Source organism: Motacilla alba, chromosome 13 (assembly GCF_015832195.1).
Source record: "Motacilla alba alba isolate MOTALB_02 chromosome 13, Motacilla_alba_V1.0_pri, whole genome shotgun sequence".
NCBI lineage: Eukaryota > Metazoa > Chordata > Aves > Passeriformes > Motacillidae > Motacilla > Motacilla alba.
Window position 1 is genome coordinate 8,827,010 of NC_052028.1, and position 13,996 is coordinate 8,841,005.

At 49.4% G+C, this 13,996-nt stretch overlaps 1 protein-coding gene across 4 annotated transcripts in view; it reads left to right on the forward strand.

Annotated features, from left to right (window-relative positions):
* Nucleotides 1-12,465, forward strand: part of JADE2 (jade family PHD finger 2) — a 73,796-nt gene extending 61,331 nt beyond the window's left edge. For 3 of the 4 annotated variants that reach the window (XM_038149838.1, XM_038149837.1, XM_038149836.1), the window contains 3 exons: nt 1,580-1,697; nt 5,610-5,738; nt 7,941-12,465. In XM_038149838.1, the coding sequence (XP_038005766.1) occupies nt 1,580-1,697; nt 5,610-5,738; nt 7,941-8,803 (1,110 nt within the window). In that variant the 3' untranslated portion in view covers nt 8,804-12,465. The remainder of the gene's footprint in view (nt 1-1,579; nt 1,698-5,609; nt 5,739-7,940) is intronic. The other variant, XM_038149839.1, reaches the window with a different exon arrangement.
* Nucleotides 12,466-13,996: the final 1,531 nt, after the last annotated feature.

Here is a 13,996-nt window from a genome sequence, read left to right on the forward strand (position 1 = left end):
AGAACTCCCTGCCTTGTATTTACAGCTAGGGGATTCAACAACAACAACAACAAAAGAGCAGCTTCTTTTCCTTTTTTCCTAAACATTTCCAAATTGTCCTTACGTGAGGCAGTATTAGGGGTTGACTGCAGTTGTCCTGCTGCCCTCACAGCCTGTGGTGCCAGATACAAGGTAAGCGTGGGATGATGTCCTGGCTTTTGCTGTGTCATTGTGAGAGGCACAAAGGCTCCTGGCCACACTGGGACAGTCCCCCAAACCTGAAAATATTCCCTGCAGAGAAAGGGTGTGAGCATGAGGAGGGGGAGGAATCGAAGACATGAGGGTCACATGTGAGTGTGGACATCCCATGTGCATGTTCCTCTATTCAGGCCACCTCCTCCTTACCTTATTACAGGCAGCTTTGCTCTTTCAGAGCATCAAAAAGCTGAGTAAATGCTGTCAAATCCTGTTAGCTGCCATTAGCATTTTATGCTCTGCAGCTGAAAGCCTCTGCTTGCTCCAAAAGCCTTGATGTCCATTGTGGCAGCAGTGCCAGAGCCTGGCTCTCCAGCCACCCTTACGTGGGGCTGGCAGAAGCATGGCACTGAAACTCATCAAGTGCCAGGTGCCAGGAATTATCAGCAGCAGCTCTGTCATCTTGTGCTACTGGGGGTGTTTGTCAGCAGCAGGGTTTAGCTGCTGCTGCTGCACTGGCTCACATGAGCAGTTATATTTTGTGCTTTGCTGTTTGTGTTTAGAGCTTCAGATAATCATAGAATGGGTTGGAGGGGACCTTAAAATATCATCTTCTTCCAACCCCACTGCCATGGTTAATGGAAGTTCTTGAACTGGGACAAATGCACCAGTGATTTGCAGGTAGCTGTGGAGCAACTGTGAATAAGCAAATGGAGGGGCCAGATTTGAGGCAGGGAGCTGCTGCAGCTGCTGACCTGGGTCAGCATCACTGGGGTATTTTGCTGTATTTTCTGTGCTTTGTCCTGGTATCTGCTTTAGGGCAGCTCTGTGAGGCTCTGACATCCCCATCCCAGCTCAGTCCCTTCCCTGCACTGGCTGTGGGAAGAGTGTTTATCCCTCCCTGCTGAAGGTGCAATTTGTGTATGAGAACTGGTGCGTTGACTGAAGCAGCACCAAGCTGCTTCATCGAATTTGGCATTTTTTGTACAGGACATGTGCATGATGCAGCTGCTGGGCCAAGGGCTCAGCACAGTGCTCAGATGGTTGGTGCTGGCCCTTTCCATGACTGTGTTATAATGCTCCTTCTACAGCATCTTCCTTTCCAGCCTTCCCTGCCCACCGTGGGGTCCTGGCTGTTGGAGCCAGGACAGAGGCCTTTGGGCTTGGAATTATTCCCTGCATGGTTTTTCCCACATGTCCCACACAGTTTGGATCAAGAGCCCTCACTGCTAGCCCTGGCTCACCCCAAGGGCCATGGGAGGAGTGCAGCACAGCTGCTGGTGAGGTGAAAAGGATGGAATCCCAGGGAGCGGGGATTTCCCTGGGCAGGGGGAGCAGCAAAACAGATTGAGGGGACCTGCTTTGACCCTGCCTAAACCAGACACTGTTTCTTGTGTTTCTGTAGGTTAGAAATCTCTGTTACATGGTGACAAGACGGGAGAAGATGAAACACACCATTTGTAAACTGCAGGAGCAGATCTTCCATCTCCAGATGAAGCTTATTGAGAAAGATCTTTACCCAGGTCAGTACTGCAAAACTTGTTCTCACAGATGCTTCCCATTGAAGCCAAATTGTGTGCCAGGAAAGCCAGAGCTGCCCCCTCCCCTGATATGTTATTTTGGCATAGTTCATATATTGACTCAGAAGCACTCAATAAAGCCAGACTCTGGTTGACTGGAGTGCTAGAGCTATTTGTTTTCACAGATCCCTTTTGATCCTCCCCTTCCCAGAAATCAGTCAGAAGGACCAAGCATTTGCTTAGGTGGGGATGCTAAGACAGTATTTGGTGACTTTTGTGAGCTGGGACTGCTTGGGAGGAGATGGCACATCCTGGGCATGGGGCTGCTCTGCAGCTGGCTCCCTGGCACAGGGTGGAAGGAAGCCCTGCTTCAGGCTCTTTGCAGATGCCTTTGAGCTTTCTGTCAAGAATCAAGGGTTAAGCTGCTGGTGGGGAGTCTGTTGCTCCAGGAGACCAGCTCCTTTAGCTCTGGTCAGCTGCAGATCCTGCTTCACATACCCCTTAGTGGAGATCATGCTGCTGACTGCAAAGCCTCTGCCAACTCTTATTAAGGAGCTGAAATAAAGCTGGTTTCCTTTTGTCCTACTTTTTTTTTCCTTGCTGGAGCCCACAGCTCCTGCTCCCTCCTCCTTCTCCTCCTGTGCCTCCGGTGGCAGGGCAGAGCAGACCCTGTGGCTGCAGAACAGTTTTTCCAGCAGCAGCATCTGGTGCTTTGGCAGCTGCTTCCGACGGTTGTTGTGTTTGTGGCTTTGGAGTTGTGTTTGAAGCCATCACATGGTTGGGGTTTCTTCAGGAACTGTCTGGGCTGAGCTTTCCTTGACAAAAGTCTCCTTTGACTGAAGTTTTGGAGGCTGAGGAATGTGTATGCTGAGATGTCTGTGACTCAGGCCCATGCAAATTCCTCTTGATAGCCACGGCCAGGCAGCGATGGGGCTCAGGCGGGCTGGGGCCCCAGGGTGTGCTCTGGGCTGATGTGGGTCCTGCAAATCCCAGTCCCTGTCATACTCTGTGCTGCTCTGCCTGTCCCTACTGGACCAGAGGTACGGCTCAGCAGCCTGAACACACACAAAATGGTGTTTGCACCGACGGAGGACCCCACATTGCACATCCATTCCCTGGCACCCAGGGTATAATGTGCACATTATTCCTGAGCTGGACCCCACCTCACCACCCCAGCCAGCAGCATCCCTAGCAGGAGCACCACCTGCCATGTGCTGTCACTGCCAGCGTCTGTGGGTTTTGGAGGCATCACAGGGGACTTCAGGATGCTCTTTAGTTCAGCTGGGCAAACCCAGCCCAACATTCACAGCTCTCAGAAGGAGATAGGCACAGGGTAGTTCACCAGGACAGGTTTTTCAGCTCTTCTCTCTTGCAGACAAGGTGTTAGATAGCTGGAAATGCCCTTGGGGACTCAATGTCCCCAAAATGCCTTGGGGATACATGTTCAAACCCTCTCTCTGATGCACCAGTGGGATGGGAGCCCGCAGTTCCTCCCAGGGAGAATGGGAGTAGGTGAGCTGGGAGCCTCACCAGTGGGGTGCAGATGCCAGCCAGTGATGGGGAGCTGTGTTGAGGCTCTGCTGATGGTGTTTTGGGGTTGTCTGCATTGCTCAGTGTCGGTGCTATGCGATTGCCCTTCCCAAAAATCTTATGGGTGTACTTGAGAAAAGCTTGGCTGCTGTGCCCATGATGTTTGTTCTGCCTAAAGGTGAGTGATCAGAGACAAACCCCCAGTGGGAGGGTGGCTTGGGTGGGGATTGCTGTGCAGGGTCACTTCAGACCTTGTGATGCAGATGCTCTTCTCTCCTGCCCTGCCTGGCTGGCGTTTGCACTTTTCCACTCTGAACCAGCTGAGCTGAGCTGCTTGTCTCTCCCAGGATGGACTTACTGGTTGAGCCTGAGCAGGGACTGACTGCTTCCTCTGGGACCCAGCTCCCCTGAGTCCCTGCTGCCAGGGAAACAGCCCAGCTCCAGGAAATTGGTCCTGGGATCTCCAGGTGGTTTGGGCATCTGGGTCCTTCCCGTGCCAGGGGGACATGAGGGACCCGAGTGCCTTTCGGCATCCGTCTGTAGAGTGTCCTGAGCTCAGGAGGAGTTCCTTTGCCAAGACCACACCAGGAGCTGCAGATACTCAGCATCCAGTGGAACCAGAGCTTTGGATAACTCACTGCTGCCTTTTCCAGCTTTACAAAGCACTTACTGGTTTGGAAGGGGGGAATGGTTCTGTTAGCATCCTCCCCCCACAGCTCCTGACCAGGACACTCTCCATACCTGGAGTTCCTGGGAGAAAGGAAGAAGTCTCCATCATTTGTCCAGGATGAGGCCAGTTTTTAGCTGCTGTTACAGTAGCCATTAACTGATGTCTGTTGGGGTTGTTCCAAAGATGGTTTTGGCACTAAGGTTTTTTTGGACCGGCTCCCACACAAAACTCAGAACAGGAGGGGTTTATTTTTCCCGCTGTCAAATGATCATTTAAGCAGGAGATTCTTAATAAAATCAGTGAGAACTTACCGTGTAAAATGAACCTTCCTCTCTTCCCTGTATTTTTCTTGCACTGAGTGGAAAGTAAACACTGTCTGGCTTTGAAACACGGCTACTATTTTGACAGGTTCCTCTTCAAAAAGTGCTGCTCGGGTTTCTCTTTAGCCCCGTTGTGCTGTCTAAACAAAGTTAGATTTTGATTTTGTAAGCGAAGTGAAAAATGTGTCTGCCTTCCTCCCATTACTTGGCAGGAACGTAGCAAATACCAAATTTGCTTTTGCATTTCTTTCTTTCTGTAAGTCCTTTGGTCAGGAGGGGTTCCTGGCTGGCAACTCCAGGACTGTAAATCCTCTGTTAATTCAGACTCGGGCAGGTGCAATGCAAATTCCCTCCCCTGCCCACCCAGTACATTTCCACTGCTGCTGGAGGGGGAGAGCTGAGGTTATTCCTCTGACCCGTCCACCCCATGGCCTCTCTGCTGAGGCTTTGCTGCTGGCTGACACAATAAACTGATTTCTTCCTTAAGATCATTGTTTAGCCTATGGGCCAGACTCTGAAAAACTGCCTTCTTGCCTCCATTTCCATGAGCCACCCACATTTTGGTTTAAGGGCAATATCCTTCCCTCTCTGAAAACTAACAGAAGTTTTAGCATGGACTTCTGGGGGAGAATGGCCTAACAGAGTAAGTTAAAAGTGCTGAAAGTATTTTACTTGGCAATACAAGTTGTACTTTTATAGGGTATTTGTCCTGTTTACCCAAGAGGAATAAATCCAGTAGAAGTTCAAAGCCATTTAGGAAATGCTAGTTTTTAGCTGAATGTCTTTACAGCTGAGAGTTAGATCCCTACCTTTCCACATGCAGTCCTGGTCATCTTTCCTACTTCATGTACCTATATCACTTTGGGGTTTTTTCACTCCTGCACAGTTTTGTCAAAATGTCAGATCAAGGTTGGCTTTACAACTGCTGGTACCTTTGCTCTGTCAGTCTGGCTGTGCAGCTGAATCCTTTCTGGAGATGCTCTTGGTGGGTGGGTGACACAGCACCAGGTTTGTAGGTCACCATGGCTCCTGCAAGGTGTCTGAGCAGGTTTTGGGGTTACTCCCTAGTGGGTCTTCACCCCGTAGTCCTGGTCCAGGTCTGTGGCTGTAGAATCTCCAGCAAGTCACCTGTCTTCAGTGGGGCTGCTCCTGTGGCCACTCCTCTCCAAAATCTCCCTTTTTTATAACCTACAGGATTAAGATTTTCTTAATACATGGAGACCTTAGACTTCAGCTGGCCAAAGAATGGCCCTTGCTCTCCCTTTGGCTTGGAGTTGTTTGCAGGTCTGCTGCAGGTCTCCACTGCAGGGGTGTGCCCCAGGGGGACTCGCTCACCGCAGCATCCCTGATGCCTCCTCTCACACGGCGTTTTCCTTTTTTTCTAAAAAATGCCAGAACAAACTGGGAAGAAGACAAAGGGTAAGAAAAGTGACCCAAGAAGGAAAGGAAGAGATGGTAGAAAAAATAGTCCTGAGAAGACAGAGAAAAGGAAATCGGTCAACGAAACTGTTTTGGGACAACTGGGTAAGTCTGATTTTATGGCGCAGAGTTGACCCGCGATGCTGGAGGCTCCCTGTTTTGGGGAGCAGGGTTAAGAGTCCCAGCCCCTGATCCCTCCTGCATGTAACATGGTGGAGTTACGCTTTCCATCTTTTGTGGGAATCAGCCTGAATTATCCAGGTCCTACTAGAGAGGCTGGCTCAGAAACATGCTCACTGTCAGGGCAGGGGATTTAAAATTCCCCTCGGTAGCTCCAGGACTGGGAGAATGTGTTACAAAACCTGTGATGTGCTGCTGGAGCGGGATGTCACTTTCAGGTGATAAAATCAGACTTACCCACCCCGTGGTAGGGCTGCTCCCCTGTGCCTTCTCTGCTGTGCAGTGATGGTGAGTACAGCACGTGGGCTGTGAGGTTTCGTGTGCCATCCATGGCAAATTCGGCGACGTTGGTTGTGCCAGTGGTGCAGGAACATCCAGGAGTCAGGCACAAAGCACATCTATCTCTTGAATTTGCTCAGAGGGTGAGGAGCCTGGCCCTACAGATGCTTCAGCCACCTCCAGCAGGTCCCCATCGCCTAAAAGGTTGTTTTGGACAAGGTCTTTGATAACTGCATATGGTTTTTACATGGAGTTGGGTTGTTGCTTGACTTCCTCTGGTGCTGCCACTTCCACTGGCAGAGGCAGAAGGTGATAAGTTCATGTGTGCCTAGCTGCCAGGGCACAGGGGAGCACTGGTCCTTTGAGGCTCTCAGGCAGTCTGGAGATGCTGTAAAACCCTCCAGGGGGTACAGGGGGTTTCTGTGGGAGGTCTCGTGGTCTGGACCACCCTGCCTTGCTCTGCTTTGCACATTGCTCACCTGACCATGCTGCTTTCTGGTCATCTCAGAGCTGGACCTTTGGAAATGGGGCTTTTGCACTCATTCTGTCTCTGCTCTCTTCTTCGCTAAAGAAGTTTTGGATTTACTGGGACAAATTCCAGCAAACAGTGGAGGCTGGAGAATCTCAGAGGAAAGCTGCATGGCTATGAGCTTGGGAAACTGGGCAAATTGACCCAAAGTTTCACCAAGGTCTTGCTACCTCCTGCATTTTGTGAAGGGCCTGAAGCATCCCTTGGTGCTGCTGTCATCAGAGCAGGGCTGACGAAGGTGGGATAGGCAGTGCCCTTGCCCACAGAACTTGGGCTTTTTGGTGTCTGGGTACCACACAATGGCCAAAGTTCATCCTTGTCCTGCTTCACCTTCCCTGCCTTGGGCTGCTGTCAGGGTGGGTGCTGTCTGCTCCAAAAAGGCTGTGGTGAGTTGCAGGAGGTGCAGGGTCACAGCCTGTGTTGCTGCTCACAGGTGAGGGTGATGGAAGGCTAACACAGCTACCAGCAAACATTGTGGGCCTGAGTCACCCTGCCCAGGCCACTGCTCTTTCCCTCTGTGTTGCTAGACTGACTGTTTCAAAGGAAAGCTCTTCCTGAAATCCAAAATCAAACCTCATTTTTCCTCCATCCATAAAACCAACTCAAATGTTGAACCTGTGGGTTTCTGTTTCAGAGATCAAAACTGCCTGTGCCTGTGTAGGTGTGCACCTTTCCCATTGATAATTGGACCCAATTAGCCCAGCCCACAGTGCTCACTCTTGCTCTCAATGATCATTATCAGGAAGTTTTTCAGCTTTTTCCATTCCAGCCTTCATCTCTGCTCCTCTTCTTCAGTTTGCATGCCTTCTGAGATGTTCTCAGACCTGCAGATGTAGCAGTGGTCCCATCGTCATGCTGGCTGATTAGCTCTGGGGGTGGCCTTGCAGCAGCTGCTTCCTGGGGAAGCTGTCATTCCCCTGTCTGGGCACAAGTCCTGCTCTGTCACCATATTTTTTAACTTACACTTGAATTGTTTGTCTTCCACCTTTGCATGAAAATGTTTCCACCTGTGCTGGGATGTGTCATTCCTTGTCATCTTCGCTGAAGGAAGAAGCTTGGTTTGGATTCAGGGAAGTTTGTAGCGAGTTGGATGTGAGGGACTGCCCTGGATGTCGTGCTGTGACCCCAGTGAACCCCATGTTCAGCACTAGTGCTGGAGTAAACCCTGCTCTGGATCTGGTGTGGTGTGTTACAGTTGATCTTTCGAGTGTTTCTCCAGTGCCAGGGACTTTTGGTGGAGGGGGTGATGGTGATAGAGGGCAACATGGCTGTTCCTGTTCCTGGCTTCTGAGGCAATCTTCCCCTCTTGTTTTTCCCAGGCTTGTCAACCTCCTTCCCCATCGATGGGACCTTCTTCAACAGCTGGTTGGCACAGTCAGTGCAGATCACTGCGGAGAACATGGCGATGAGCGAGTGGTCACTCAACAACGCCCACCATGAGGCCAGCACCCCTGGCCTCTCCGAGGAGCTCCTGCAGGATGAGGAGACCTTGCTGAGCTTCATGATGGACCATTCCCTCAGGTCCCCATTCAGGCAGAGCGAGACCACAAAGAAAGTGAAAAGCAGAACGAGAACGAACACTAAGAAAAAGCTGCCAAGGAGCAGCCCCTCTGCAGTGGGTGGGGGCCACCCAGAGGGCTCAGAGCCCTGGACTAACAACGCCAGCAACTTGTCGGATGATCCCGCCAAGCCCTTCGCTCTGGATTCCAGGCCGAGCAAGTCGGAAAAAGGGGCAGCAAAGCTTCCCACCGACCGCAAAGGGACGGGCGAGGCCAAAAAGGTGGCCAGGAAGGGCTCTCTCCAGAAAGCCAGCGAGCCTCATCCCCCTGCTGGGACACGGGGCTGCGTCAGCAAGGAGGAGGAGGAGGAGGAGGAGACGCCACGCTGCGCTCAGACGGAGCCCAGCCCCGCGGCCAAAGTGCCTGACTCCATAGGTAGCCCCAAAACCATCGTGCGGTTCAAATTACCAAAGGAGAGCCGGGGGCCGCGGCGGTCGCAGCCCCCCAAGGCTGAGGGTGCTGGCGGAGCTCCCTTGCGTCGCTTCGACGCCGACACGGACGGATACTTCTCAGACGCCGAGATGAGCGACTCGGACGGGGAGTCCCGCGGCAGCCGGGCGCAGCGGGGCCAGCTGGACGCGGCCGGCGAGGACATCGTCAGGATGAGCATCCTGGCGTCCTAACTCCTCCGACCGCGCCGGCTCGATGAGGCCTCAACCCAGTTCCAACTGCCATGTCCAATTTCTGCCTGGTATTGCGGCGAGGGGGGTTTTTAATATGTGTATATAGTTGGAAATTCGGCACTGTTGTCTTTCTCTTCTCGATACGCCTGAGATACAGCTTCAGCTTCACCAACATCGACGACTGGGACAGCAGTGGTCCCTCCCCGGCTCCCTGCCAGACCCCACTTCCTGGGAACGTGAGCCGGCACCCGCCAGGACCGATGTCGAGGGTGCTGAGAGGGTGGAGGGTGCCGGTACCCGTGCTTTCTGCAGGGATGACGGTTCAATTAATGGGCATTATTTAATGAGGGGCAGATTTCTGCCTGGGACGGTTGCCCTCAGAGCGGGGAGCGAGTAGAGGGTCCGGCAGTGGCCGGCTGTGGGAGGGGAAATTCCCACCTGTGTGTGCGGAGAGAAGGAAGCGAAATAAGCGATTCTAAAATAAATAATGACTAAAGCACAAAAAGCTTGTTGGAGGAAAACGCTTGGGGTGGAAGAGAGCAATGTTACATTTCTATTTTTAGGGAAAAAAACCTCTTGGTCATTATTTTTCCCCTCACCTTTCCATCTGGTTGGGATCCGTCCAGGGGCCAGGATGCAAAAGTCCTCTCTGTCCATGCCCCCAGTGAGGTTCTTAAAAACACTGAAGTGATTTACTCAGGTGAATGGATCAGCAAGTGGAAAATGGAAATGTGGGGCAGGATGGAGGAGGAAAGCGTCCTTTTAAACCACCGTGGGGAGTCAGGGTTGGTGTCACCCGGGAGGTTGAGCAATTTTTTTGCCCGTGCTTCCCTCCAGTGCTGCCATGGTTCCACCATGCCAGGGCAGCACATTTGATATCCCCCTTGCAAACCAAAACCATGGCCCCAAGGCCAAATATGCCGTCACTGAGGGGAAATGGCAACCCTTACCACCACCATTATGTTTTCCTTCTAAATGCTACAATGGAAATGGTGAATTTATTCCTCTCCATCCTTTGTTTTGTTTTGTTTTGTTTTTTACCTTAAATCCTGGTTACAAGCTGTTGACTCGTTGTGGAGGGGTGATTCACAGAAGCTGACATTATAAATATTACAATAATTTAATGCATAAAATGTCCCCAGTAAGCCTTAAATGTTGTTTAAAAGCCCATGTTACCTATAAGTCAGGCGAATTTCCATGTTTGCACTTAATTGCACCATTACTTCGGTTTTGGCTTCAAAGGTCACAGTTAAGTCATGCTACGTGTTTTATTGGAGTGACCCCAGTGTGAGCTCAGGGAACAAAAAAAAAAAAAAAGGAATTCACTGAAACTTTTGTTGTTGTTGTTTTTTAAAAATAAAAAATGTTTAAAAAAAACTAAAAAAAAAAAAAACAAAACCAACCCAAACCTGGGACACTTCTGCAACCGGTTAAACCCATCACTAAACAAAAAACCTTGCAATTGTCAAACCAATCAGTCAAAGAATTTTGTGGATGCCAAAGAAATATTTTGACAGTCAAGCAGCACAGCCAGAAACCGGAAACTTGTCATTACGAAAAAAAAATTGGAAGTTATTTAGCAACCAAGGACTAAAGACACACTCATACCACACTGCTGCGGCGTTAGGTTCCAGGCTTGCTCCGAGGGATGCTGCTGCTCCGAGACCGCATCCTGCCATTTTGGTTTCCGATGCTTTTTGCTCATTTCACTGTGAGCTTTCTTTTTGAAACTCTGATACTATTTCAATTGATGTTTTAGAGTAGATCATCATCTTTATCAGCCTTCCAAAGTCCTTATTATTGATAAAATTGCAGCAAAGATCAGCGATGACAGCCCAGCTGATCCCAGACACGGCGACCGGCGGGGGCTTCGGGTGGGATGCCCAGCCCTGCCTAAGCCCAACGCTCACCTGGCTGAGACTGACCGTGCCTGGGAAGGAATCTTCCTCAGATGGGAAAAATGTGACACAACTTATTAGTGGGGAGAAAAAAAAGAAAACTAAAAAACAGCAAAATACCAACAAAACAGGAACTACCTTTGTTACAAATTAGCATAATCCATTGAGGTTGGAAATGAAAATCTGCTCATTAATTAAGGCTCAGTATGTTCAGATAATGTTAAATACAGTAAATAGGACTTAGTTTATCTTATCAGGCTTGCTAGCTTTAGCTCCAGTATCCTAGTATACGAGTCATAACAATAATCAATATGCTGCCTTTTAATGAATCTTGCTTCCGTGTGCTTCACTCAATTATGGTTAAAAAAAAGCAATCCACAAATTTCACTGTACACAGTTCCATTCATCAGCTTCTGCACTACTTGTCTTCTCAGTACAGGAAAGCAAAAATGGGGAAACTTTAAAGAACAACCAACCTGGCACCTCCAGCATTGGGCAGTAGCACAGTTTGAAACACTCCCGAAACATCAGGCATGCTGTTTTGCTATCAGGAGAGGGGGGGAAAAGATAAGCAAGCTGGTGGGGCGCAGGGAGAAGAATGGGATGACAGGGATAGAGAGGAGGAAAAGGGCTCTGGTGAGCTTTGGGGCTGAGCAAGGGCTGGACCATGGCAGGATGGCTGCAGCCATCCCAGAGCATCCCTGCCTGGAGCGTCCTGGGAGCAGGGGAGTCTGGTGTTCTGGAGAGAAAATGCACAAGGAAAATATTTTTGATGTTAATGTAAATGTATTTTGAAATGAATAGAAAGAGAAGAAAAAAGGTTTATTTTAGTACAGAAATGTTATCTTTTAAGATGTATAAACTGCAGGAATCGACATTTGCACTGTAAGAGCACCTGTTTCCTTGGAGAAGCAGCCACTGTTGAGATGAGGATGCAGAAAGCATCATTCCCTGATGGAGCATAGCCCCTCACCAGCCCCAACCCTGATGGTTGAGGGAGTTTCCCCAGGACAGCTCCCATTCCACACTCCCATTTTCCCCACACCCATCTTTTGATTTTTATTTTCTTTTATTTGATTTTTCCCTTGCACCTATTTTATGGGGTTAGGATGCCTGCTGTCCCATGGAGCTTGCCCCAAGGTTGGATGCAGAATGGAGCCAGGATGGATGCAGGCTGCAGGAAGATGCTGCTACAGGGCAGGGCATGAGGTTTGGTTGTTCTTTAAGGAAATCCCCTGCAGTTTGCACCATTCCACATTCAAAACAACCCACTTCACATCAGTTACAGGAAACGATATGAATGTCACAGGAGGAGAAACCCTTCTGTTTTCTTTGTTTCAAAGAACGTGATGTGCCATTTGTTAATACAAAAGAGAAATATTGAAAATATATTGAAAAGAGCAATTTTAAATTATTTTTGGCTTATGTTGCAATATTTATTTTCTTGTATTAGAAATTCCTTTGTAGAGAAAAAATGTATTTTTCATTAATGCAAAAACCTATTTCTCCTTTTTGTACATTTTCCATGTTAGTTAATCCTTAAAGCAATATAATGTTATCAAACTCGTTCTGTGTGAGACTGTATTATGCATGCTATTTGTGTTGCCTTGGAATAGCTCTGTCTGCCATTATTTTCATCCTGTTTAGATACAGTGTATGCTTTAATACACATTGGGACCATGGCCCATTGCTTATGAAAAGAAACCCCTTTGCATTCCTCAATGTGTTGGCTAATGCAGTCAATAAAGCAGTGTTTTCTGTGTACCTCGTGTTGGTGTAGTGAGCATGGTCACACAGAGCAAGCTCATCCCAGGGATGCAGCTCTGTGGGGATGCAGGGCTGGTCCAGCCCTGCTGATGCAGCCACTCTGCCTGTGAGTAGCACATTTTTGAACTTCCATTGCATTTCCATTGCCAAATCTTAGCCAGCTCTTGGGAAGCACAGCTGGAGACGTTTGTAACAGCTGGAAGGGCAAGCCCAAGCAAGAGGATGTTCACAAAGTTCCCCATGCCTGAAAGTTTCTGTAATTCAAGGTAGCTGCCTGTCTGGTGGAGATTTAAGTCTCGTTTTGCAGACTTGGAGCAAAGCCCACAGAGGAAGTCCTGCTGTGAGACAGGATGCTCAGAGGAACAGCTTCTTGCACCAGGAGCTGGTTTAACAGGCAGGGAAACACACTGCTAGATCTGCTATTCATGGGAGCAAAAGCAAGCTGTGAAATCCAAAATACTGCAGTGATGTGTTCCTGTTTGTAAGAGCTCTTGCATCCTGCTGATACCAACCAGCAGCCTCTCCAGTGAGTGGCATCCCTGCCCTTGGAAGGAGATGGGAACTAAAGGGCCTCTAAGGTCCCTCCCAGCCCAAACCACTGTGACTCTGCTGATATGGGCTCTGGTTGGTGGCCTGACCCTCCACCTGTGGAGTGTGGTGGGCTCATCACACAGCTTTAAAAACCTGAATGGGATCCACATCTTGTGCATGCTTGGCTGGTTTGGAGGCCACCGGCAAGGGTCCTGCCTTGCTTCAGCAAATATTCAAGTCATTAAGGAAAGGCTCTTCCACCTTATTTGGCCTTTACTGGCACATTCATCTTCTGTAAAATTGCCCTAGTGCCCAAGCTGCTGAAGGAAAATGAGCTACTTAGTAGACATACTTCATTCAGTTTGTTTGTTAGGTGATTAATCAGGCAGGTCATGGTGCACAGTGAAGACAGAGCAAAACCATTCATCTGAGATGGGTTTTCTGGGGGGTGGAGCAACTACCATGGCCTCACATTTAGCTCTTCAATGAAAAGGGAAAAGACTGGTTTATTGCTAAAAGCTAAGGATTTTATTACTGGGCTGTGTTCTTGCTCACAGCTCTCCAGGCACCCCAGTGATGAACTCAAACTCCAGTCTAGTCCCCAGAGTCCCTCAGTGCAGGTGGGATGCCCACAGCAATGTGCATGAACCTGTCAAAAAGCCAGCTCAAAAGTTACCTTCTGTAGCAAGTTTTTCATCTGTTCTGGGCAGGGAGATATTCAGGAGTTCAATTCCATAAAGCAGGGAGCAAGGCCAGCCTGACTGTTACTGTTTAACTTGAAACAGCAACCCCTTTCCCAGCCCCAAAATGTCCAAGGGGATGATGCCAAGCCCAGATGGATCCCAGAGATCTGATGCTTGGGAACATGAGGCATCATCTTTACAAACTGGCAAGGATTTTGTCTCCAAAATATTTAAGGCTCATGGAAGAGAGAGCTGGCCAAGTTCCTGGGAAGATGCATCCCTGGGAAGATGCAACCCTGCCTGCTGGCACCTGC